This window comes from Apteryx mantelli, chromosome Z (genome assembly GCF_036417845.1).
Source record: "Apteryx mantelli isolate bAptMan1 chromosome Z, bAptMan1.hap1, whole genome shotgun sequence".
In the NCBI taxonomy this organism is placed as follows: Eukaryota; Metazoa; Chordata; class Aves; order Apterygiformes; family Apterygidae; genus Apteryx; species Apteryx mantelli.
Window position 1 is genome coordinate 26,727,697 of NC_090020.1, and position 22,431 is coordinate 26,750,127.

The 22,431-nt window shown below is 39.4% G+C and overlaps 1 protein-coding gene across 4 annotated transcripts; it reads right to left on the minus strand.

Moving 5' to 3' along the window:
- Nucleotides 1–482: 482 nt before the first annotated feature.
- On the minus strand, nucleotides 483–22,338 carry ABHD17B (abhydrolase domain containing 17B, depalmitoylase). 4 transcript variants are annotated; one of them, XM_067316169.1, is made up of 4 exons: nucleotides 22,205–22,338; nucleotides 15,622–16,096; nucleotides 2,898–3,077; nucleotides 483–1,991 (listed from the first exon to the last, which is right to left on the minus strand). In XM_067316169.1, exons 2-4 carry the CDS (start codon nucleotides 16,086–16,088, stop codon nucleotides 1,772–1,774), a joined length of 867 nt encoding a protein of 288 aa, XP_067172270.1. In that variant the 5' UTR covers nucleotides 16,089–16,096; nucleotides 22,205–22,338; the 3' UTR covers nucleotides 483–1,771. The 4 variants fall into 4 exon arrangements, with proteins under 4 accessions (XP_067172270.1, XP_067172274.1, XP_067172271.1 ...); XM_067316173.1 differs by lacking the exon at nucleotides 22,205–22,338 and adding an exon at nucleotides 21,931–22,110; XM_067316170.1 differs by lacking the exon at nucleotides 22,205–22,338 and adding an exon at nucleotides 21,589–22,110.
- Between the last annotated feature and the right edge of the window lie 93 nt (nucleotides 22,339–22,431).

The window sequence follows — 22,431 nt, forward strand, 5'->3', positions numbered from 1 at the left end:
TCAGAACACACTGATCCATACTTGATCAAAAAAACAAAACAAAACAAACCCCAAAACCACAAACAGTTGTTCATGAACAAGCTTAATTTCATTATATTCAAATAACAAACCAGGGACAACAGGACAAGAAGTCACTGATAATTTAAATGAAACCTAAATTTGAATTTGTCACAGAAGAATGTTTAAAATGCAGCTCTGCTGCAGAAAAACTGTATGTCAAGCAGCTGACTACAGAAAAAAAAACACACAAGAATTATGAGACATGGCAGTACAAGGGTAATCAGAGCAATAGATGCTGATACGGAAATTTGCCAACAACTAATAACAACTGCATTGCTTCTTAGAGTTCCTACAGTTAGTGGGGCGGTGCTTCTTATTTTGATATTACAATATTTGCTATTTCTTTTCAGAAGAAAGGAAAGAAAGAACAGCAAGTGCGTGGAATATTTCTTTTCAGAAAAAAAGAAAGAAAGAACAGCAAGTGCATGTAATTTTGTTTACTGTTAATCAACACATCTGAACCAAAGTCTTCACAATACTTGGTAACACATTTAATTATACAATACTCTCAAACAATCACAAAAACAAGCAGAACAGTTAAACTACATAAGGCCTTAAAATTAGAAGCACAGTGTGTATTGTTGGAATACTACTTTGTTTACAAATTAGGCTACATATAATTATCTTTCATAGTTTTATTCAAGCAAAATGCATTCAAGGGAAAGGCAACTTACAAAGTTTGTTTTACTATGAGTTAATAGCAAATGTCAACAATTTCTTATTGCCCCCCCTCCCCCCCGGTCCAGGAATGATTAGTAAAATTTCCATACAATACTCAAAAAATAAGCTTTTACACTAAACACCCAGAAGTAAGCCTGAACAGGCAACCGCAAACTTGCAAATTGTTTATTACAAAGCTGGATAAACTTCCAGGTTCTTTCTATTGAAATACTGCATCTCTACACGATCAATGTTTAAAACTATGCTGTCCACAAAGTTTTTCTAAACTCTAAAAGTCTTACTGATTCCAAAGTAGTACTTAGTGGCCTCAGTAGCAATCATGTGAATGATATTTATGTTATAACAATGGTAACTTGTGACATTACTTCAGGAGGACCAGGATAGCTGAAGAGATGAGTGGGTAAATTTGATTCTTACCTTTCAGGTTAAACAAAACAACTAACAAAAACAAAACTAAGCACAAAAGACATGAAAAAAATCTATTTTGACCTCCTCCCTCTATAACAGGGCATGGGTCATTTCCAGTGACATGTCTATTCTCACTACATACATGAGTATTTGCTCAAATTTCATGGCTATTGCATTTTTACAGGACAACTGCTTAAAAGTCTGGTTTTTAATTTACACCTGTGCAACAGAATAAGTCACAGTACATTTTGAGATGTTTAAAAAATATTTATAAACTTGCTTCTGATATGCTAAAGCATTTGGCAATACTTTTACAGCATTTGATTTTATAGAATGAAAATTTCATACAGTACTCCTTGTGATTTTTTCTGTACATCTAAAAAGAAAAAAACCTCACACAAAGTAATATGAACTGCCAAGCTTGACTGCAGGATCATGTAATTCCAGTTTATAATACTGGCATTAAAACCTTCATTAATTATGTTGACAAATCATTACCTGTACATTTAATGAAGGCAACCAACATGATTTGAAAACACAACCTTCAGGTTTTATGTTACGTATTTATCAAGGTGTATAGTTCTGCAGTGAAATGAGAAAGCATGTAAATATACAAAGAAAATTACAAGTTCACTAGTTCCTGTGACACAAACTGTTTTAATCTTTCAAGGTACTGTCCATAGAGTTCCACATCATTATGACCTGCTCCTTCTACCCACAGTGGTTCTACAGGTCTCTGGCAACGCTCAAATAATGCTAGGCCATGTGAAAAGTCAATTACTTCATCTTCAGTCCCATGGATTATTAACACAGGAGATGTTATTTTAGAGATTTTGTCAATGCTGTAAGAAAAAGATTATATCTGTGAACACAGTCAGCCTTATTAAACTTTCTTGAAGGACCAGAGACTCTTAATTTCACTTTCTAATTACACATTGTAGTTTTAACCATTTAATTTTAAAGTTGTTTAAATCATTAAAAATTTAGATCTTATCAACACTCTGGAAGCCGTTTCAGTAGCATATGTAAAACTACACAGAAAAGAAAAACACTGGTGGAAACTATTAGGATCGCATAACAAAGCAATCAGTCTGAAAATTGTACTCATTACCATGTTCACTTTAAAAATTGAAGTCATTGGACTGATGAAAATATGGCTTCAGAGTTTTTCTTCAGCAGAAAAAGTGCTTGTCAGAATTGGAAGGATTTTGACTCTTAACTTTTGATCCTCTATGGGAAAAAACTCTGAAGTTAAATACTTAAAATGCAAGCAATTCTTCTAGTCAAATGCACCAGTTTGCAGTGGCCAACTAGTGGCATAGTTCTGAAATTATACACGAAAGTAATCTGTTTCCTTCAATTAAAGTCTACTTATTTTTTTCCAGCCTTTGCAACTAAAATAAATACGTGCAAAAGACTATTTATAGTTACCCAGACTAGCAATTCACTGGAAGAGAGCTACTTGTGAGCATTCAGTGGTTACATATAGCAAAGCTAATCACTTTTAAACAGATAATCACTGAAATGATTAAAGATGTGACAAACCTAGAAGATTTATAAAGTTTTGTAAACTCTTTTAAATAAAATATTCCTTATTGTTATAATTCGCTCTGATCATTCTCTAATTATTTTTTAAACTTTCTAAATAAAATTCAGAAAATTTACTATATTACTTGTTTCCCTATTCTAAAACTTCAATAATGGGGGGGGGGCAGGGAAAGCATGCACAAAAAAATCCCACAACTTACTTTGGGAATGCATCAAAGCAGTAGGTCTTCTTCGTATCAGGAAAAGCTACTCGCATGCCTGAGGTCAGTGGAGAATGAAGAATTACAGCAGCGCTTTCATACCTAGCAGCAAGATCCACAGACGGTACTGTTCCAATACTTTGGCCATATATAATCACATTTTCAGGGCGGATTCCGTACCTAGAAAATTACATAAGTTAACAAAAATGGCACATAAAAGGAAACAGATCAGTTCCTACATAACTAGACAAAAAAACCTCTCTGTAGATCAAAACTTCCTAAAGAGGATGAACAAGAACTACAAAACAGCAGCTGGTAGAAGAATAAGCAAGTATATTTTATAATCTTCCTTTTATTTTAAGTGAGAAATGTTATTTACTCTGTATTTACAGTACTCTTTTAAAGGTAAAAAATGGACTGCAAATACCAGTTAAATAACATTTCTACCCTGAATGGTACTGAAATGTGCGTGTGGTTTTTTTTTTGTTTTCTTTTTAATATGCATTTGTGAATGCAGTTGCAGAGTTGATAAATTCATGACAGTTCTGGAATACAGTTGTAAAAGAACCAAGGCATCTGATCTATCAGATTTAATAGATGCCAGTCATATTTGAGGGAGATGAATGTTTTATGTATTTATGTTTTAGGACATAATGTGGTGACCATAAGAATAGTTGTATACTTCTACAGATAACTCTAATGGACCTGTGACAGAAAACTGCTTAGAGCTTTACTAGCCTTATGGTTTCACCAAACGGAGTGTAGACAAACTCACAAAGTATTTGGTCAGTTTTACTCTTCTGATACTTGGCAAAAGTGACAAGCTGGTAACACTACTCAGCAATTTATGGAGACCTAAAGGTGGCCCATACAGACAGTAGCCAGAATATTATGGTTTCTACGTAATAGCTGAGATGCTTCTTACTTATTGCAGTTGCTTTGACATGCAGGCTGGGAAGAGGAATATCTAACCTAACCCACAATTGAGACCATCCAGTAAGCACTAGAAAACTGACGTCAAAGTCCCTGATAGTTAAATGAAATCACTTCCATTTTTCCCTCTAATTAACTGAGGTAGAAAAGAGAGTTGTCAACATCAGTTTGATACTAACACAAGTCAGATCTAAAATATTTTTCCCACACCAGTGTGGATACAAAGAGGGTCTTGTTCCCAAGCAACACAACAGTACTGGAAAAGCCTGTAAGCAGATAGCTATGCTGGCAAGAATAGCAGCTACTGCAGAAACAAACTACTGATATATCATCAATATATATTGGCAAAGTACTCTTATAGGTTCAGAGTGTAAAGGTACATCTAGCTGGATAGCTTTGTTTTACTTATTGGAAGTACCTTAAATAAGAGGAGATGCTTCACTGCATTCAAAAACCAAAAATTGTTCTATTGTTTTATCAGGAGCTTGAGCCTAGAGTAGACTGGTCTAAAACCATGGTGGAATAGTGTGAGGATAAGTTTAACATCTACCAACTGGCTATATTCCTAAAAGGACCAACTACCAACTATTTTCAGATGAAGTGAAAGAAGGCTATGAAAGAAAGGCTCTGCTACAATGGATGCATGCATCCTTTCTGTCAAAGGACACTAGGATCAGATGAGAACACCCACACTAGAGGAATTTTCAAACTGACTCAAGTTGCCTATATGTCATCTTTTTGCACAGCTCCAGTAAAACCAGAGCAACAGAGATGAAGAAAAATTGTCCAGTATTTTGTAAATATGGCTAAATGACTGTATAATTACTGGATAGGACACAAAACAGTCGAATTACTAATAAAGTCTAAAAGCCTTAAAATCCAGAATATTAGGAAAAAGAATGTTTCATGTATACCAAAATATACAAAAGGTACCAACCAAGCAAAATCAAAAATCCACAAGTACTTTTCAATAAGCCAAAAATCATTCTGCGTGTTACATCAGCATGTAATAAACAGTCAATAAAAAAAAGCTAGAACGATTTCAAGAAAAACATCAAATTACATTTAAGCATTACTAAAATACAAAAATCATTAACAGATATTAATAGGCACCTCCAAAAACTTTCTAATTGGGGCTAAAACCCACTGTTTGCAGTTGACAAAGTAAAAAAATATATACATGCACATATGTATGAATATATACACACATACACATTTTATACCGTGACTGTTCTTAATTACTAACATTATTTCTATAAAAAGTTTCTAGAATTATAGTCAAATTAGACATTCTTAAACACTAAGACTCTCAGTCATCAATTTTGAACTACAATCAAAACCTCCACCTTACAACAGTCCTCAGAGAACGGAAAAAAAAAAACAAACAAAAACCCCACCAACCCTCAAGATTCATTCAAGTATTCAAAAATACAATAAATTAATACTTTGAAGCCTAAACACATGTAAGGTCTTCACGCTACTTCTGTATCTCTTCTGAACAGCTTAACATCATTCCTATTATTTAATCTCCAATTCAAACAATTCAAGCCACATTTGTCCATTCTAAAAATACAGTATGTCCTTCTATTCCTTTTAATTTATTTGAACACACCTCACATTACATACATCACACATTGCATCATTAATACAGCATTGAGTTTGCACAGCATATTAAGATGAAAGTCTCAAATAAAACACCCTGCAAATTTTTACACTTGCATTTCCTCAAGTTTTGAGTTTTATAAGATGCAGGCCCCTGTAAAGAAATTTAAAGCAAAACTTAAAAGTACATTTTGGAGCTCATATTCTCTCCGTTTTCTTTATTATTCCCCTTATATTTGAACTATCTTTAGGCTGAAGGATTTGGATCTAAATATTAGCTGGAAAAAGTAATCCAAGAACAGCATTTACTATTTTTGGATTAAAGTAATCCTTTCTCCATCATAGCCAAACAGACTGCCTTCACAGCATCTGCCAGAAACTTGTTTCACAGTTTGGAAGCTAAAATAGTGAAGCCAATCACCAGTACTAGTTATTCAAAGCAGTCAGACTTTTTAGTATTCTGGCTCAGGGAAAGAGAAAAAAAAAAAAAAAAGGAAACTTGGAATCCAGAGAACAACATCTGTCATGTCCATTTCTCCATTCTACTCTCTTCTCTTGAACAGACTTTTGAAAAGCGGGGGAGAAAGGAGGAGCCAAAGTGTGCCTCAGGTCCTTTTTTTAAAAAAAAAAAAAAAAAAAAAAAAAAAAATATATATATATATATATATAACTTTTCAAGCTAAAATTGAAGAATTCTCAAAGTAACAGCTCTTGATAATTTCTTTATTCAGAAAATTTGTCTTTTCCTCCTTCTGGCAGTCCTGTAACAGGTAAACTCCAAGAAGTTCAGTGGAAAATTATTAGCAGAGAAAAGCTACAGACCTGGTCTCCTAAATTAAGAAGTGTCAAATCAAGAAAAAAAATGGCAATAACTTCTCTTTAACAGCGTCTTAGAACTACAGGCCATCTGGAAGAAAAGGGAAGTGACAGTAAAAGAGCTATATGCTCTAAGTAGCAGTTCAGATGATAAGAGCTCAAAGATACACTGTAAAAACTGTTCACAGAATCACAGAATGGTTGAGGTTGGAAGGGACCTCTGGAAATTGTCTAGTCCAACCGCCCTGCTCAGGCAGGATCACCTAGAGCACATTGCCCAGGACTGTGTCCAGGTGGCTTTTGAAGATCTCCAAGGAAGGAGACTCCACAACCTCTCTGGGCAACCTGTGCCAGTGCTCTGCCACCCTCACAGTGAAGAGGTTTTTCCTCATGTTCAGATGGAAGCGTCTGTGTTTCAGTTTGTGCCCGTTGCCTCTTGTCCTGTCACTGGGCATCACTGAAAAGAGTCTTTCTCTACGCCCTCACTTCACATTGATAAGGTCCCTCCTCAGTCTTCTCTTCTCCGGGCTGAACAGTCCAAGGCCCTCTCAGCCTTTCCTCATATGAGAGATGCTCCTGTCCCTTCATCATCTTAGTAGCCCTATGCTGGACTCGTCCCAGTAGTGCCACATCCCTCTTGTACTGGGGAACCCAACACTGGACACAGTACTCCAGATGCAGCTTCACCAGGGCTGAGTAGAGGGGCAGGAGCACCTTCCTCAATCTGCTGGCAATTCTCTGCCTATTGCAGCTCAGGATACCATTGGCCTTCTTGGCCACAAGGGAACATTGCTGGCTCACTGTTGTTGTTGTTGTCATCCACCAGGACTACCAGGTCCTCTGGTCCACCAGGACTCCCAAGTTCTCTGCTCAGCTGCTTTCCAGCAGGTGTTTCTCCCTAGGTGCAGGACTCTGCACTTGCCTTTGCTGAACTTCATGAGATTCCTCTCCGCCCACCTCTCCAGCCTGTCCAGGTCTCTCTGAATGGCAGCACAGGCTGTATCAGCCACTCCTCCCAGTTTGGTATCATCAGCAAACTTGCTGGGGGTGCACTCTATCCCTTCATCCAGGTCACTGATGAAGAAGTCGAACAAGACTGGACCCAGTACTAACCCCTGGGGGACACTGCTAGCTACAGGCCTCCAAATAGACTCTGTGCCACTGATCACAACTCTCTGAGCTCTGCCATTCAGCCAGTTCTCAATCCACCTCACTGTCCACTCAGCTAGCCCACACTTCCTGAGCTTATCTATGAGGATGTTATGGGAGACAGTGTCAAAAGCCTTGCTGAAGTCAAGGCAGACAACATCCACTGCTCTCCCCTCATCTACCCAGCCAGTCATTCCATCAGAGAAGGCTATCAGATTGGTTAAGCATGATTTCCCCTTGGTGAAGCCATGCTGACTACTCCCAATCACCTTCTTAACCTTCATATGCTTAGAGATGGCCTCCAGGATGAGCTGCTCCATCACCTTTCCAGGAATGGAGGTGAGCCTGACTAGCCTGTAGTTCCCTGGGTCCTCCTCCTTGCCTTTTCTGAAGACTGGAGTGACATTAGCCTTCTTCCAGCTCTCAGGTACCTCCCCTGATCACCACGACCTTTCAAAGATGATCAAGAGTTGCCTAGCAATGATTGCCTGTCAGCTCCCTCAGCACTCATGAGTGCATCCCATCAGGGCCCATGGACTTGTGGATGTCAGGTTTGCTTAAATGTTCTCTAACCCAAACCTCCTCCACTAAGGGAAAGTCTTCCTTTCTCCCAACTTTCTCCCTGGTCTCCAGGGTCTGAGGTTCCTGAGAGCCGGTCTTAGCAGTAAAGACTGAGACAAAGGAGGCATTCAATATCTCTGCCTTTTCTATATCCTTTGTCACGAAGGCCCCTGTCTCATTTAGCAGTGGGCCCACATTTTCCCTAGTCTTCTGCTGCTGATGTATTCAAAGAAGCCCTTCTTGCTATCCTTGACATCCCTTGCCAGATTAAACTCTAAATGGGTCTTGGCGTTCCTAGTCCCATTCTTGCATACAACGTCCCTATATTTCTCCCAAGTGGCTAGTCCCTGCTTCCACTTTCTGTCCACTTCCTGCTTGAGTTTTGCCAGGTGCTCCTTGTTCATCCATGCAGGTTTCCTGCTCCCTTTGCTTGACTTCCTGCTCATTGGGTTGCACCATTCTTGAGCTTGGAGGAGTAGATCTTTGAAAACTGACCAGCTCTCTTGGACCCTTCCTCCTTCTAGGGCCCTATCCCATGGGATTCTTCCAAGAAGGTCCCTGAAGAGGCCAAAGTTTGCTTTCATGAAGTCCAGGGTTGCGATCCTACTTATTGCCCTGCTCCATCCTTGCAGGATCCTCAAAACTCCCCCATCTCATGGTCACTGCAGCCAAGGCTGCCCCCAACCTTCACATCTCCAACCAGCCTTTCCTTGTTTGTTAGTACAAGGTCCAGCAGCATCCCTCTCCTCATTGGTTCCTCCACCACCTGTGCCAGAAAGTTATCATCAGTGCTCTTCAGGAACCTCCTGGATTGTTTGTGCATTGCTATGTTGTTCCTCCAGCAGATATCAGGTTGGTTAAAGTCCCCCATGAGAACCAGGGCCTGTGATTGTGAGGCTACTTCTACCTGCCTGTAGAAGGCCTCATCTACTCCCTCTTCCTGATCAGGTGGGCTGTAGCAAATGCCCACAACAGTGTCACCAATGTTAGTCTGCTCCTTAATCCTTACCCATAAGCTCTCAACCCACTCATCATCCACCCCTAGGCAGAGGTCCATACATTCCAGTTGCTCTCTCACATAAAGGGTGACTCTTACTCCTCACCTTCCTGGCCTGTCCTTCCTAAAGGACATCCATGGCAGCATTCCAGACATGTGAGCTATGCCACCATGTCTCCGTAATCTCAGTGAGATCATAGCCCTGTGACTGCAGACAGATCTCTAATTCCTCCTGTTTATTCCCCATGCTGTGTGCATTGGTGTACAGGCACTTCAGAGAGGTAACTGAGCATACTGATTTCCCAGGAGGGGTGCAAGAGCTTTCCCCATTGTGTTGTCTTGTAGGTATTTCCTTAGTTGCATGCAATTGCTGGAGGTATCCCCACTTGAGCCCTGTTTTGCTGACTGCATGGTCTCTGTAACTCTCCCCTTTCTCCATCTTTCCTAGTTTAAAGCCCTCCTTACCAGGCTGGCCAGCCTGTTGACAAAGATGTGTGCGCCCCATTTAGTGAGGTGGATCTCATCACTCCGAATCAGTTGTCAGTCTTCAAACAGGGTCCCACAGTCACAGAAACCAAAACCCTATTGCTGACACCAGCAGTGCAGCCAGTTGTTTACTTGGAGTATCCGTTTACTCCTCCTCCCATCCTTCCGCTCAGTGGCAGGATTGAGGAGAAAACGACCTGGTCCCCCACACCCCTGACCACCATCCCGAGTTCTGTAATCCCGTTTGATATTTTCCAAGTTGCGCTTGGCAGTATTGCTGGTGCCCACATGGAAGAGTAACAGGGGGTGATAGTCAGAGAGGTGGACAAGCTTCAGAAGTCTTTCCATGACATCTTGGATCCGAGCCCCCGGCAGGCAGCAAGCCTCTCTAGACAACAGGCGAGCTTGGCAGATGCATGTCTCTGTCCCCTGAATCAGGTAGTCACCCACTACAATCACTCTCTTCTTCCGGGTGTTCCTGCATGGCACAGGTTCTATCAGCCCAGTTGCTTCACTTGAAGGCGTGCCCAGTTCCTCCTTGGCATAGATATCTTTGATACTGATATCTTTGAAAGTTGATTGTAGCAGTAATGTAAACACTATTGTCCATTCAAGTAATCTTAGATAACTTGTGTCAGGACAGACAGGTCTTTTTTTGTTTTTTTTAAGCCATGGTCACCTAAATGGACCTTGCAACAAAAAGCCTGGAAGTAGTTGTGCACAGTACAAGCAATCTTCTTAAGGGATAAACTATTCTGACTGAGTCTGGCATAAAATTTGGACAGATATTTTCCACAGTTTAAAGGGTGGCCACATCATTTTTCTCTTTCTCACAGCAACTGAGATTTTAATTCCTTTCAACACCCAATTAATCATTTATGTTTATGCACTTAAGGACTACTGGCATGGAAAGCATGTGGAACCTGAAGAGCAATATTTACATAGCTCTGTTGACACAAATTTGCTAGTGTCCACAGAGAGCATCTGAGAGTTCACAAACTTCTTCCCTACCAGCACACTAAAGGTGTGGGTTAATATTACCGCTAAACCAAAAATTGCCACAGAGAATAGAACCACTTTCCTATTTGCATCTTCTGCCACATGTTCCCTTAACTGGGGCTTGTCAGCTAGTTCAGGAAACTGAACTAATCCCTTCTGGGATCAGGGTAGCAACTATTTTTTTGCTCCTTTCTGTTATACAACTGGCTGTCTTTAGGGTCAGACAAGAAAAGACATGCCATTGGTGAGGTAAAGGAAGGACCAAGGCAATATACCATTGCAACTGTACCATCAAATCAGTCCTTAGTATCAGCACACAAGCTAACACAGGACCACTGATAAAGCCAGTAGGAATGAAATTTTGCTGTTGCAGTAACAATCGTCTTCTACAAGCCTATATATGTTGACCAGATATAGACGGTTTTAATGGAGGCAACCCAGATATAGATGGATTCTTGTAGTGGAGTCAACCCTGAATGATGCTGCCTGATCTTTTCAACTTTGGGGGGTAGAAGTGGGGGGAGATTGTTCAATCACACAGAATATTCTTTTTTTGTTTTTGTGACAACATGCTCTAGCAGAAACTCCTTTATTGTTTCCTTTACATTTTTGCTTCTGCCACAAGAGATCCTTTCTAGGCTTTTCTAAAAACACTTATTGACAGTTCTCTTCCTTTTTCCTATTTATTGGATATATCTTGTATTCCTATAACTGACATGCAACCTACAAATGTGTGTCTGGCTGTAACAAGTGTTTTCTAGACTTTAGTCACCTTTAACAACAAGCTATCAGCTAAAGTTACCATAGTACACTTTGCTGGCTCTTATAGTACATGCCATTTTGCCCTTGATATATCTAAGGGAGACCACTTTTTTCCCCTCCCTCTGAACTACTTCTGTAAATCTAGAAGACTTGCTTCTATTACAAAAATAAAACAAGATATCAGTACAATCTCCTTAAAAAGGTGTATTTTCAACAGTATCACTCAGGCTCCACTAACAAAGAGGTGGAAGAGACGCTCTAGACAGGCTACCACTTGTGAAGTTATTGCAACACAAGGATAAGTGACAACAAGGCTTAGGGCACCTGGAACAAAGGGGAACATCCTGAGGAAGTTTCAAATGCATGTTTCAGGACCTTTTGTCATCAGGCACAGCATGAGAAGTTACAGCTGCAAATTATAAGACATGAAGGGCATGAATATGTTCCACACCTTAAACTATCAACATTCCACTCCATGAATATAATTTGAACATACACCTCTTCCTAAACTCAGATGCATATTCCCCTACTGCATATGCAACATATAACATTGCTAGAAGGAAAAGGGAACTCATGTTTTAGGAGAGGCAAACCCACAGACCATGCATGCACTGATCAACAAACTGCACCTCCTCCACCTTCCTCATAATGGTTTGGCCTTTTCTAAACTTTACAGTGTTACTGGTACCTTTGTTTTATTGGTAAGACGTGTTCATGATAAATTGAATCTACTTTTCCCCACCGCTTTAAGTAAAAGCTCACGTTCTTTCCATCTTCTAGCAAAAAAGAAATTACTTTAAATGGAAAAAAATATATACGTATTTCATGAATTCTCAAAAGAACACTTTCAGCCAACATCAAAATAGCCTTGTTATTGTTATATTTGGTTGTTTAAATTATGTACATTCTGTCCACTTCGACACATCAATTTAATTTCACCAATATTATACAGTCTACAGTAAGCAGCAATGACAAGGGTGCTTGGCTTCCAGAAGCTAAATCTGGTCATGAGGCAACTCTAGCAAGCTTTCAGGTTTCTGAATGAGCACCACTCACCCTGGATTTGCCTGAGGCTGGTTAAGTCTCTGCATCCTGCTAGGGTGTCATCAAAGGCATTCACAAAACAGGACAGCAAAAGATAGGCGTATCCCCAAATGACTACTGGCATTTCAACACTTTGTAGCTATGACAGTCAGAAAAAGAACGTCCTCACTTGCAGCTTTTATATAGTCCCATGGTAGGGGGAACTTGGGGGGGGGGGCGGTTTGTAAACACACACACTTGCACTCAAGGTTGTGAAAAGAAGATACTAACATGTTGCCTCTATATGTTCAGGATTCAGTAAGCATTTGGCTGCCAAATTAGTTTTCTATAGACATCTATGTGAATCACAATACTGACACACCCTTATAGCAACCACCTTTAAGAAAATAGTTTCTTAACACCAGTTAAGAAACAGAACTAAGAATAATATTCAGGGTGATAATATTCAGGGTGATAATGAGGTTAGTACAGACTAACCTCACCATCATCCCGAATATTACTTTTAGCTCACAGACTATTCTGTCTTGGGTTTCTAGTCCCCACTGAAAAATTATACCAATTTACAGAAGGCTATCAGGATTGTCCTTCCAAAGCATCACTTACAACACTTAACATGTCTCCACCACAAGCAGCTGTGTTGCCTGAAGAATTAAGTCTGCATCAGTATTTCAATTGCCCCAGAAACATCTTTTAATACTGGGTCCCATGATCCCATTTCTCACAACAGGGAATGGAGTTAGCTGTGAGTGGCTGTGATCAATGCCATGGAGGCAATTTCTCTGCTCCTTTTTTTGTTCCATCACATAATCCAGGAGGAACGGTTTGAAAGCCTAGTAGCCCTCTCTTCTCTCATGCCATCAACATGAATTTCAAAGGAATTACAGCTATATTTAACATCTATCTTACAAACAATACACAGAATTAATTTGTTTTTGCAGAACACTGACATTATAAATGTTAAAGATGGTGCCAGTGTAATGCTAACATAACAGGCTATGCTAGAAAAGTGAATCAATGCTGCAGCAAATGCTCAAAGGCTACATTCTGGTCAAGATATTCATCAAGTAGTTAAACACAGCTGAGCACTGTCTCAGTGCTCCAGAAAATACCATGGACTGGTAACCAAACTGTGATGCAGACCCAGGAACCAGCAGTTCCAAAGTCATATGCTTAACTTGTGTCATCTCCATTCAGCATTCAGCTACAAAAAAAATACCAGGTCTGCCAGTTGGAAAGTTGTTGAAAGTAGCACAGTGGAAAACAGTAATAGCAAACACTTTTTATCAATGGAAAAAAAATCATTTCAGGTTTGAGAAATCCACAAACTGAGCAGACCAACCCAAGTGCTATCAACTCTATAGAATCACGTATTTCTAAAGGAGATTTATTTTTTGCATCAAAATGTAGGCAATAAATGTGTTTGAGGTCATTCTTGAATTGGGAAAGGAAAAGCAAATAGATGGAAAATATGTTTAGTGCCCCCCTCACAAGGGCCCTTCAAAGGGCATACTTGAATATATTAAAGGCATATTCAAACAACATACTATTGTGATTAATAATCTTATTTGATTGGGGAAGGTACACTATGGGTTGTTCGAGTGTGGAGGGGAGGATACAACTTGCAGTCATGTTACCTTTTAGGTTTTAAGTCAGAAATTATTGGGGGGGGGGGGAGAGAAAATTACCAATTAGTTCCTATAACAGAGCCTGTAAACTGACGTAAATCAGTGATTAAGTTTCATCATCTACTTTGCTTCTGTTTTGCTGGTATGTTTAAACAATTCAGACTGTTTTCTTCATTGGTCACAAACCACACGGTTTTGGTCAGTGTTACTGTGTACTTTGCCAAGTGGCTATCTTCCAGATCACCTGTCAACTACAGGACACAGTCACCAATGCACCTGTTCTAAATATTGGCTGACAGAACAGATACTTAGTTACAGTTCAACTTTTCACTACAATCAAGAAAAATGCCCAAAACTATTCTAACTGCAGAGTACGAAAGCTTTAGAATAACATCTGAGTTATACACTGGCCCCCTCTGCTTGTGAGGTTTACAATTATAATCATTCCCCCAGTTTTAATATATGAACAGGATATATTCCTTCAAAAGAAAGTATCACACCCTTGTAATGTAAGAGAAATGCAAGACAATACGTGTATTTAAAACACTGAAAAGGGATATCCCCCCCAAGGAATAGAGAAGTAGTTAGAATTTCATGGCTCAAGTTCTAAATTCACTGTGACAACTTCCAGGCTCAGGATTTACAGAATCTCTATGCATGCCCCTACACTAAGTCACATCCTTGATATTACATTATTAAACAGTATACTCAAGTTGTAATGATCTAACCATAATGAGTTGCATAATATTAAATGCAGTTTTTCACAGCTCTTCTATTGCAAAATATACAATACCATGGGAATTTTCAAAAAAAATCTTTTTGTAGTTTGGTACTCATGGAATGAAATGAGCTTTCTTTTCAAATGGAAGAAACCATGGTAAAGAAGTGCTCTCAAATTCTAGAAGTGGACATTCAGTGCTGTATATATTTGGTGCTTGGATTTCCCACCTGTAGTGGAGAATGCCTCCACAACCTTTTAACTTATCATTTAATCTCTCCCAAATCAGAGTTTAGAACATAGACATTTAGAAACAACCTTCCAGTCTGGAATTTTTTCTTGTCCAGTTTTAATTTATCTGAATTAACAGCACTGATTCAGATTCCTGTTCTTTGTTTCCACCATAATGTATTTATGCAAATCAACCATAACCTCTCTGACATCATATTTTACTGGGATAAAAGCTCTTTTAGCTTTGTAAGGAAAGCAATCTTTGAAAAGGCTAGAGCTGGTAGTCTCAATTCTGAAACAAAGGTGGCCAAAACACTAAACAGAAATCCAGACCCAGTCTCATCAGGATCTCTTGTAATGGCCTTTCCACTATCACTACACAAAATAAACATGATGAAGAACATCTGAAGAACAGTTTTGCATTTTCTCTCACCCACATCACACTGATGGCTCAGTTACTGGAGAATCATTTATTATAGGTTTCTTTTCTCTTCTTACATCTCCAAATGAAGGGATTCCAAACTATGATAACAAGGATTATCTTCTAATCATTCAAGCAAGACTGAAATACACACTATTAAATTTCATCCCATTTCTATTTCTCTAGCACATCAGCACTACATACTGATCCTGCTCAATATTGACAATGCCTTCAGTATAAGACACCATCAACCAGCTTTGATATGTTTTCATTAATCCTAAACTACAGCATATTCTATTCTATATTTCTATTCTAATGCAGATTAAGCATAACCATTCGGAAAGCATGCTGGAAGATAAAAATTGCAAATAATATCTTACCTTGTCCTAAGAGCCACCCAAGCAGCATCAATGTCAGCATACAGATTCTTCTCTGTTGGTTTCCCAGAACTTGCACCATATCCAGAGTAATCATAGGAGAATATGTTGCAATTAATCCGTGAACCCAGTCCTATGTAAAAGCTGCTCATCTGACCTAGGTCAACAGCATTTCCATGCGAGAAGAGCAAAGTATACTTGGCGTTAGGCGAGCAGCGCACAAACATACAGGCAATCCTGTTACCTTTACTTGTTCTAGTCATGAAGCACTCAATGGCATCTTTTTCTCTAGAAGAGTACTGCCAGTCTGCTCGCTCCGAGAGATGTAAAGTCCAGCGACTACCACTCTCATCACACATCAGTGTGTATGTGGGGTCAGGAGGTAAAAATGCCAGTTTGGAAGCAATTTTCCCTGGGCATGGTGGACAACAGAACAGGCAACACAGTTCACTAAAGGAAAGATTATTCATCTTCTAATCTGAAATAGGAAGAGAGAGTGGTATCAATTTCTAGTTACAATCCCATATAAAAAGAACAAAGAAAAACTCACGGAAAATACAAACCTAACCTCTCCAGTAAATGAGTAATTTTAGTGAAAGTATTTAACAAAACATAGGTTTAATTATATAAACAAATTTCTGCACAACAGTTTATTTGATTTTATTAACTGATTTAAAATGAGCATGTCATTAAAGAAGAATGGTAACTCTAAAGCCCTGCTAGTTTTAAAGCTGAAAATCAAAATACATTCATCCAGGGCAAGAACAAACATGAATTTTAGAGTTTGTTTTGAGGAAATAAAGTCCCTCCCCTCAAGGCAGTAACAGAAGTGTTCACCCCATTGACAAATATACATCTTATAAAGAACCATTAAAATATGTTGTCATGTTTGAAGGATACTAAGGCAATGAGGATCTCTGTAGCCAAGAATCACTACAATGCTTCCCAACTATAGAGAAAATATGAGTAATGGGCCCCTGCAAGCAGTATCAGCAGTATGAAAGATGCATGAAGGTTAAAACTTTTAGGAGGCAAAACAGGACACTTCTACTAGCCTACAGAGCACTGGAGACCTTCAGTACACTAAAATCCAGCAATAAACTCTCACCTGCTCCCCACGCTAGCTGGCACCAGTGTTTCTGAACCCCTGACAGAAATTATTAGCCAAAGTTTCCTGCCTTGCAGGTAGGAATTGGGATCATGTTAATATTATCCATTTTAATGATAAGGCTATTTTTACTCTGTGCTTTAACAAAAACATCCCGTACCCAAATGCTGTATCCTAAGATATTTGGCAAATCAGTATAACCCACACTACCAGTTCCAGGTACTGGTTAGTAAAGTGGAAAAAAAGAATAAGAATAATAAAAAGATACTACACATACACCTGAAACAAGCTTAATAAAGACACAGCTACCCTGACAAAGAGACATTTTTCCTTCTTAGGGAGTAGGGAAGGGGAAAAAAAAAACAAAAAAAACCACCTTTGTTGATAACACTTTCTCTGAGGAAGGAGGGGTGACGAAATCTTCCAAGACCCCTGCTGGCCACAGAGCACAGCTAAGACAAGCATTCTTTCTTTCTTTCTGCTAAGGTGTCTGACACTTCATCTCAGCTTAAACAGCTTTTCCATCCCAACTCTATCCACAGGTCTCCAGTTCAGTTCCCACTGGATCATGCAAACAGAAACACTCTTATAGCTTGATGTGCCACCTTCAACAGCTAGATCTAAGTCTATGATCAGGAACAAAACAAGCTAACTACTAGCATCCATGGCCACATGCTGTTTCAGAAATATCCGTGTAAACCAACAAAAACAGAAAAATCTTTCTTCTAACTATAATACTTTGCAATATTGAATCAGATTTCAAAATTGGTTCTCTAACTTGTATATAAGCGTAGTTTTCATGCTTGTACGCATTGCCAACTCCTTTGAAAAGCTTCATAGAATACTGTTGTAGGGATTGTTGAATACAGGTCACAGCACAACTATCCTTATTTTGAATTTTTTAGTGGTGTCTACCCTATGATAAGGTATGAATGTATACCGCATGTAATGTCTCATAAAGAAAGCATACTTGTAGAGTAGTAAACAAGCACCACAAGACAGTCTGATGAACAACATGAGCGTTCTTGGAATACTACTGCTCTTTGTAGTGCACAAAAATAAGTGTTTTGCTAAGAATGCTAGAGTTCAGTGCTTTCATTTTAGACCTCCAGTTTTCTCTGAAACAGAGGGAAACCACAGATTCTTAGATATCATGGGTAGCCATCACTACTAATTTAGATGAGATAGCAGAAAGGGTACACTGGTCACCTCCCATAAAAATTAGATTGTTTCTTAAATGACAGATACTAAATAAAAATGACCATATTTCTGGTAGCCAAAGAAACAATAACCTATGTATGTAATCAGCACAAGCAATCACTGAAACTCGTAATGGCTCATCTGTTCCCTGCCAGGCAAGATCATCTGGACATTAAGTTTAATTTTAATTTGCAAGTCAAGACAAGATGAGGTCTATTGAAGAGAACCATGGACTTGCAAAAGGCTTAAACTATCTCATGCATACAATAAGCTTAGTGTTTTTACCTTCTTTACTTCTCTTGGAGCTGTGAGCACCAGAGGAGCCACTTTCTTCAGCTCTACCCAGAATGTTCATGACCACAGCCTAAAGAAACTGTTCTAATGCTTCAGAAGGCTCTTTTACAAAAGACAAAATTCTGTAACTCAGAATTAAACCACTCTTCTATTTCTACCAGAAGAGCAATTACATTGACCTGTTCTGAGCGATTTTTTTCCACTTTGCCAGAAAAACTGAAAGCTATAGATAATACAAACTGTTTTATGTGAAATATTTATTTATATTTTACGTGAAAAATCTAGCTACATCTCCAAAAGTGAGGTACAAATAGCCTGCTACAGCCAAGACCAACAGACTGCTTTCTATCCCAGCAACAGAACTATTGTTATAGAATTTCTTATTTTCTTCTCAATCTACTTGTCAGAAAGAATTAAAACAGGAATTTACTTGATGTATAACTATAAACAACACAAGAAACTACAAACACGATTTCACTCAGAAAATATTTGCTATTTGTCATAGTCACTTCAGAAGACTGAAAGCTGGCCTGTGAAATTCACATACACGGCAGTACAGCAGTAACCATTTCAAGCCATACCAGAGATTAAATAAAATCAGCTAAGGTGGTATAGTTCCCTCAAATAGCTTAAATGTGCTAAAAATGGACCTTTGCCACATATGGGAAATTGTGACCCATGCCCATGAATATAACCAAAGTATGATTTTGCTCCTATACTAGACTAACATAGATTTAAGGTAATGTTCCACTTAATCCAATGGAAACTCTCTTCAGTCTAAAGATTCTGATCCTGGTATTGTTCTCCATTTAAATCATAGCTAGCAACAGCTCTTTTTCTTTTTTAAACAAATACTATTGCTATTTTCCCTACTTGAATGTCCTAAAAAGACAGTAGATCCCTAGCCCCACTAACTGAACAAATTTGACATACAACACCTACTGAACTCCCTCAGGAGGATATCTTCAACTAAAAGCAAACAATATTTTCATTATACTGAAACTGGTTTGTCATTCATTGTATTCACATGAGTGTGTTCTTAACCTCCAGATCTGGAAAGAAACCAGGATGTGAGAGAATCCCCAGGGTGTATAGAGTAATTCTGGTATCAGTGTTTAAAAGTACAACTGAATTAGCATTTCAACCTAGTAGTTATCCACAAGATGTCATCATTTAGCTTCAATTAAAATAGTCATTATCTTTCCTCAAAAGGTATACAGGGGAGGTACTTCATTGAAGGGATTAAATTTAGTGTTAAAAAAGTGTTTTTAATGAACAAAAAGCATTTAAAAATGATTTCCTAATGCTTCACCTAGCCAAGAATTATTAAGATACAGGTTAATAAAAAAAGTCACAAGTAAACCTTCATTTGGTATTGCTCAGCCTTAGCAATAGCAGTTCAAAATTCCATTTGGAGATCAACAGCCTTAAAAGACCAATAATTTCATTAAGTCTAAAATAAAATTTATGGAAAATTAAGAAAGTATCATGACTGAACTTATGTTAAAAATCACTTTAATAACAAAGTGGCCTGATGAATGCTTTATCTGAACTCTTTTACTAAAACCAAGGGAAAAAACAACACCCACCACAGATTCCCTCAAGCAGACAGTTCCATGGATACAGGTGAATGATTTTAACTCATCTATTCAAATCATATATTAGAAAAACACTCCTATTATCATCTAACATCTTTTTAGCAGGCATGATGCAAATAAATTTCTGCACTCATTACAGCAGCATCTTCAGATACAGAGATCTGCACACCCCAACAACATAACTATCCCACTACTTCTGCTTGTTAATTCAGTGCTAATAAAGAAACCAGCACTGTTCTGCAAAGACAGTTCCTGATGCTGGTAAAATTACTTATAGAAAAAAATAAGTATACTAAGAGAAATGTATATATCCTTTAAAATGCAAAACTTTGCATTTTTATTGAGTAGGAAAAAAATCTACAAAAGAAACTGAAATGCATAAACTTTTGCTATTGCATCTAGATAGGCTAAGAAACAAAACATATCTAAGTAGCATCACCTATATTCACCCTTTGTGGAATAGATTTTAAGAGGAAAATGAGATCACTTTATCAAATATATCTCTAACTCTCTCATGAATAAAAAAGTAATGCACAAAATGACAAAATTAAAACTGCCTACAGGTAGTAGTTTTAATCCATTCTTTAGTAATTAACCTTTTCATTAGGCTGACAGAAGAGGGGGAAAAAAGTCTGTCTAATCAGAAAGAACACCTCAAATATTTATCTTGGGACTCCCAAGATAACACAAATGTATTTCTTTCATATAAGCAATTATTTCAATCTTCCTACCTCTGTAAACCATAACAGGAGAATGACTCCCATTATTTATGTCTCCGAATACTTCACTCCATATTAGTAGCTTAGCCTCAAAAGCCCAACCCTTGCAAGCACTTACCTAGAAATGATCTTATATTTACATCAAATATAAATTATTCTAACCCTGTATTTAAATTAAATTACTTTTTTCAGAAGAACTATTCACAAGAACAAAGTTAACCTTGTAAATACAGCTGTCAGTTTGTAAATTTAATTTAATGTTGCCCTAACTGAGCAACAGGCAAAATCTCACATTGCTGGGTTTTTTTAATCATCATTTTTCATTATACATTGCTGAAATAAGAAACTACAACACAGTGGATCTCATCCTTTCAATGAAGACGATGAAATGGACACTTCAGTTTAAGCCCCTATTGAAACACTAATATTTATTTCAACATCTGCATTATATGATCATGGAACAGTAGGCTATGAACATTTCCAACTTGTTTAATAGTTAAAGGAGCAAAACATGAACATGCATTGTTTAAAAAAAATGCAAAAATCATTGTCGACTAAGTATTATATAAAAAAGCATTAAACTAACAGAACTATTAAGAAAGAACACACAATAGGTCTGGAAAAGAACACAGAGGAAGTCTATTCAATAACGAAAAACCCATACCCAGAAATACCTTGAAGTAGCTCTTTAACCTTCCAAATATTTCTCAAAGAGCACAACGACCTACATAAAAACTAAACAGCCTGATAGGACTGGATTTTTGGAATAGTTTGATTTTAAACAACAACAAAAATACAGTTCTACTAGTCTCACAAATTCAAAGAGTATTAGAAAGGCTAACTTGCATTCAAGATAATACAGAGACGTTTTTAATTGTACCAGCGACTGTTTTGCTGGTTACTTTGTATACTTCAAAGCAGACCCTAATGGCACAGCTGAATGGACGAGGGAAACACAGATTGCAAAACCCAGCCAGTCCTACTCACCTAAAAAACCAAAGCAACCCTCAAAAGCCCCCAGACAGACAAGCGTGGGATTAAGTGAGATTACATAATGTTTTGCCGGCTCCAAGTGAGACAGCGCACCGTGGCACTGCGCGGCCACAGCGACCCGCGCACGGCGAGGCGCCGCAGCCCCTGTTGTGTTTCGGGGCATCAGGCCGGTGCTCCACTGCACCAGGCAACGCCTCCGCGACGAAGGCCCACGTTCTTAAAACCGGTCTGTGTTTAAACAGCTCTGTTCCGTCTTTCGCAGTCGCATGCCTTTGTAGTCACCTCCTGGCCAAACACTTCTAAACTGTGCATTTAAATAAACAGCACCTGCGAGCAATTTCAGCGCCCACGCCACATCAACAGCCCCAGCTGAAGCAGCGCATCGCGGCAGGCTCCTCACCCTTCAGACGAGCTCCGCGAGCGCCCGCACTGAAGGAGGACTGGGCGGAAGCCGGCGGCACTGACGCAAGGCCCCTGCTGGAAGCCAGCGTTTAAGGGGCCTTTCGGGGCGCCGGTTTCGCAAGCAAAGGCGCCCGTGTCCTGCCGGCCGGCTCCGCTGCCGCCGCGAAGCCTCCCCGCCGCGGAAGCGGATCTGGCGACCGCCGCGGTCGCGGCCGCCCCCCAACCGCCCCCCGCGCGCGCGCACGGCGGGGGAGGGGGAGGGGAGCGCGTACCTCCGCCTGGCGCCCGCTCCGGAGCGCGCGCGCGCGCGACCCCGCGCTCGCCCAACGGCCGCCGCTCGAGCGCCGGGCCGCGGGGCGGTTGTGCTGAGTAACGGCGCGCCGAGCCGTCCCCCGCCTCGCTCTTGGCGGAGCTGCCCTGCCGCGCGGCCCCGGGCAGCGGCGCCCGCCTCTCCCAGGCACTGGAGCCGACAGAGCAGCTGCCTCAGCGGCCGAGGGGG

Coding starts and splice junctions, on each gene's coding strand:
- ABHD17B (XM_067316169.1), bottom strand. CDS start 16,088: ATGAATAATCTTTCCTTTAGTGAACTGTGTTGCCTGTTCTGTTGTCCA. Junction 3,078..15,621: donor TGGGTGGCTCTTAGGACAAG/GTAAGATATTAT, acceptor GTAATTTTCTAG/GTACGGAATCCGCCCTGAAA. Junction 1,992..2,897: donor TGCTTTGATGCATTCCCAAA/GTAAGTTGTGGG, acceptor TTTTTCTTACAG/CATTGACAAAATCTCTAAAA.